This window comes from Ctenocephalides felis, unplaced genomic scaffold, assembly GCF_003426905.1.
Source record: "Ctenocephalides felis isolate EL2017-DRISC unplaced genomic scaffold, ASM342690v1 CF-g0.4_SCAFFOLD_01492, whole genome shotgun sequence".
Taxonomy (NCBI): Eukaryota; Metazoa; Arthropoda; class Insecta; order Siphonaptera; family Pulicidae; genus Ctenocephalides; species Ctenocephalides felis.
In genome coordinates, this window is record NW_020537646.1 from 14,629,708 (window position 1) to 14,634,050 (window position 4,343).

At 31.6% G+C, this 4,343-nt stretch overlaps 2 protein-coding genes across 2 annotated transcripts; one reads left to right on the plus strand and one right to left on the minus strand.

Moving 5' to 3' along the window:
- On the plus strand, positions 1 to 1,569 carry LOC113370912 (protein SERAC1-like). Its single transcript, XM_026611584.1, has one exon. The coding sequence runs from the start codon at positions 1 to 3 to the stop codon at positions 1,567 to 1,569; it is 1,569 nt and encodes a 522-aa protein (XP_026467369.1).
- Positions 1,570 to 1,806: 237 nt separating this feature from the next.
- LOC113370542 (cyclin-C) lies at positions 1,807 to 2,889 on the minus strand. Its single transcript, XM_026611221.1, has 3 exons — positions 2,214 to 2,889; positions 1,997 to 2,086; positions 1,807 to 1,929 (listed from the first exon to the last, which is right to left on the minus strand). The coding sequence occupies exons 1-3, from the start codon at positions 2,802 to 2,804 to the stop codon at positions 1,807 to 1,809; spliced, it is 804 nt and encodes a 267-aa protein (XP_026467006.1). The 5' UTR covers positions 2,805 to 2,889.
- Positions 2,890 to 4,343: the final 1,454 nt, after the last annotated feature.

Genomic DNA, 4,343 nt, shown 5'->3' on the forward strand with positions numbered 1-4,343 from the left:
ATGACTTATTTGCAAGATTGGGACTATAGATCTTTAGCTCAACAATGTGATGCACTAACTGCAGTTGGATTAGCACGCTCTACATCTTGTGATTTTCGATGGTTTTTAGATCCACCATTTCGTTATAAAACTTTAGAACCTAAAAAGTTGATACAGGAATTGAGACTGTTGCTCATAGCATTAGGCCCACATCCATGTATGCAATCATTTTTGAATAAAATGTTTCATGATTTCCATGAGTTTGGAGATTCTTATGACAATAGCATAGAGTATGTTCCAGGAACTCCACTGTTCAGTCATGTGCAAGATGCAATGAAATTATGTGTTGACGCCCTGGTGCATCTTTCTGTTAGACCAGGAAAAGCAAAAGAATTGGTAGAAAATGGAGCCTTACAATTGTTAATAGATGTAGCACGACATAGTAAATCAAACACAGAAATTAAATCAAATATTGCTGAAATATTGTCAAATATTGCTATTTATGGAAATTCTTTAAGTTTGGTGTACAGTTCTGGGTGGATTGGTATTCTGCATCAATGGTCTATTGATGAAGATGTACGATTAAGAGTTTGTGCATCTAGAGCTCTAATTAATTTTGACGAGGATGATTTAGTAGGTGATTACACATATCCAGCTAGAGTATTTCCATTATATCCCGTAAAAAGATGTACGAGAAAACCAAAGTTAGATGTTATTTTTGTTCATGGTCTTCTAGGTGGTGTATTTATCACATGGCGTCAACGTGATATCAAAGATGAAGCTCTGGGTCTTGTGGAAAGTATGACCTGTGGTGGAATTTGTGATGATTCTCAAATGAGAAAGGTTACAGTACCTCCACCAAAGCAAGAACTCAACTTTCCTAATGAACCCTATTCATTCTGTTGGCCAATGGATTGGCTACCAAAAGATTTTGAAAACATTCGAATTTTAGGTGTCAATTATGATACCTCCCTTTCCCTTTGGACAACTACATCTTGCAATTGCTATAGTTCTATGGGGTCGACACTTGAAGGGAGAGCTCATGATCTAATGCATAGACTAGTTCAAGCAGGAGTCGGTATGGATGGTCGGAAAGTAGTTTGGGTTGCTCATTCTATGGGTGGTTTACTAGTAAAATCTATGTTAGTTCAATCATTTGAAAGCCAGAATGAAATGTTAAGATCTTTGTATAAAAGTACATCTGGAATAGCATTTCTTGGCACCCCACATGATGGATCTAGTATAGCAGCATTGCCTGCTCCAACAGCAGCACTATTATGGCCATCTATTGAAGTGAAAGAGTTGAGAGAGAAATCGCCTAAACTAAGAGAGTTACATCACAAATTTCTTGAAATATTGGATGATCACAAAGTAGAAGTGGTTACCGTATGTGAAGGAAAACCAACATTATTAACAGCTCTTAAGGTTCCTTTAGTATTTGTAGCTCCACAAAGTGCTGATCCGGGAATAGGAGATTTTTATACAGCTCCAAGTAATCATTTAGATATATGTAAACCAACTTCCAGACAATCGTTCCTTTATAAAAGGCTGCTAGGCGTGATAAAAAATTCTTTAACTGTAGAACACTAATACCCTTTATTTTTTTTAAATAAAAGTGTGATTTATTTATTTTGAAAATATTGTTTTCCTTTTTTAGATTGAAAAAATAAAATATTTTAAAGTTTGGTTACATTCTTTGTTAATATAATGCAAATTTACTAAATATTGTTTGATAAAAATAATAAAAGTGGATATCAAAATGCAATACTTTATTTGAGAGTAAAAACATATAAAATATTTCATACTAAAATCACTACAGTTAAAATATTATCGCTGTGGAGATGGTTTTGGCTTTGGCATTTTTCCTAACAATGCTTGAATTTCTTTTTTTTCATCAAAGCCCTTCCATAATTCAAATAGGTTTATCACAGTTTTAGCAATTTCTTGAATCTGAGGGGCAAATTATTTTTGTTAACAACAGTTAAACATTATTCTTTAATATAATCGAGCTATGTACCTTCTCCATATCAACATTGAGTTCAGCAAACCAACTCTTCATTTCTTTCTGAAGTATTACACATGCAATTTGCAAGCATCCAATAGCAATCTAAGAATAATTCATATTATATATATATATATATATATATATATACTTATGGCAGTATTTAAATTCAAATCATTCAAATTTATTAATGTTTTATATTGATCGAATTTCTGATCTTTGTTCAAATTACCTGGTAAGGAGGGTATAGCAAGCTAACATCTGTTCTTAGTGAGTCATTAACAATTCTCCATGCTAATGTCAATAATTGCTCTTCATGGCCCATGTCTTGCACCATTTGTAATAATGGTCGGTAAGGCTGATACACAATTAAACAACAGTCCAAGTTTTCAAGTAAATAAAATTCACATTCTAAAATATGATTAGTTCTATATGGGAATTCCTGCTGTCCATACGCATAACTAAATTTATTCTTTATCACAGTTTGACAAGTGGTGATTAAACGTGAATTAGATATTACTCCAAATTCTTCAACTTTAGAAGAGAGAAATATACAAGTTGGTGCTAAGAGCAAAGGATCTATACACTTTAAAGAATTTCTAGCGTAAAATCGCTTAAAGTAAACTGTTGCTGTTGCTATAACTTGTTGTCGAAGCTTAAGCTGTTCACCTAAAATCTGAATTAAATTTGAGAAGAAAATAAAGATTTTTTGGTATTCCTCTTCTGACAAAATAGATAAGTCATGCTGTCGTTCACGTATTAAATCTTGTTTATCTAAAATCCATTGCTGATGATGCGAACTTTGCCAAAAATTTCCAGCCATTATTTAATAACAAATAATTTGCGAATTTATTTAAGTAAATATTACTTCCATATAGAAAACGACATAACCTATTGTTGGCGTCAAAACACCTGTCTGTGCGCCATTCCTTCAAATTCGACCAATCACCGATGTCTCATTTGACATTTGTCGATCTCCCAGAATGCAAAGGAATGCATAACTTTTTCGCGCAGGCGGGTGATCTAGCACAGATGGCACAGATTCAGTAACGTTCATTGTTAGTTTTATTTTCCTTTTAACTACATTTTATACCATAAAACAAAGGAACTCAATATTGGTTTACCTTTTTGACAAACAAGTGTGCATAGTTTTGAGTGACATATTCGTTATTAGTAATTAAATATCAAATAATTTTATACAGTCGAGCATCTTGTTGGGTGCGTGAACTGTCTCTGTGGATAGAATTTCAAATAACATCTGTGTAACAGCCATTTATTTCGGTTTGTCAACGATTTTATGTTTTATGGTATTCAGTTGATGTTTGTTACTAGTTTTTTATAATTATTTGTATTAAATAGATGAGTGGTAAAACGGAGCATAAGTCGGAAGAAATTCCTGAAATTATATACGATGCTAATACTAAGCAAAGTTATAAAAGACACAGATTTTTTGGAAAGGTAAATATGTGTGAATTGAAATAAATAAGTTTTTCCAATTAAGTTTTATATTTAGATATTTCATTTTTATAAAAAGTATTGAATGCATTATTCCTTTTTTTCGTAAACTTGATGAACACAAATAACCTAATATGACGATTGAAATTCACATTTGTCATAACCTAATATTTTTGATTGGCATGAAATCCTTATCCTTATATTCCTTCCTCTCAAACATTTTTTCAGTTGTAGCCATTGTAGTCTCGTACTAGTTATCAATGTTGTAAAATACTTGTTTTGTGCTTTTGTTGTTACAAATATTTTTACTATGTTTTTCAAATAGGGTGGTTTTGCTAAGTGTTACGAGATTATTGATTGTAAAACGAAAGAAGTATGGGCTGGCAAAATCGTATCCAAAAATTAATGTTGAAAGATAATCAAAGAGAAAAAATGACACAAGAAATTGCTATACATCGCTCTCTGAACCACAAACATATTGTTGGATTTCATGGATTTTTTGAAGATAATTTTAACATTTATATAATTTAGAACTGTGTAAAAAGCGGGTAAGTTGTATGATTTTTTTTATATTTAGTTTTAGAATATTTATAAGTTTTTAATATGCTATAGTCAATGATGGAGTTACACAAAGAAGAAAAGCTATAACTGAGCCTGAGACAAGATTTTATATGCATCAATTTTTATTAGGCGTGCAATATTTGCATCATAAGAAAATCATTCATCGTGATCTAAAACTTGGAAACTTGTTCTTGAATGATAATTTAAATGTTAAACTTGGTGATTTTGGCTTAGCTGCGAGAATAGAATATGAAGGTCTGTATAATTTGTATAATGTGCAACTTAATGAAATTGAATCATCTAATGTTATTTATTACTTAAAAACCTGTAAATATGTTTGCTTTAT

What these genes read in the sequence shown, in the direction of transcription:
- LOC113370912 (XM_026611584.1), top strand. Translation starts at nt 1, where the DNA reads ATGACTTATTTGCAAGATTGGGACTATAGATCTTTAGCTCAACAATGT.
- LOC113370542 (XM_026611221.1), bottom strand. Translation starts at nt 2,804, where the DNA reads ATGGCTGGAAATTTTTGGCAAAGTTCGCATCATCAGCAATGGATTTTA. An exon ending in TGCTATACCCTCCTTACCAG is followed by an intron (nt 2,087 to 2,213) that starts GTAATTTGAACA and finishes AATTATTCTTAG; the next exon opens with ATTGCTATTGGATGCTTGCA. An exon ending in TCAATGTTGATATGGAGAAG is followed by an intron (nt 1,930 to 1,996) that starts GTACATAGCTCG and finishes TTTGCCCCTCAG; the next exon opens with ATTCAAGAAATTGCTAAAAC.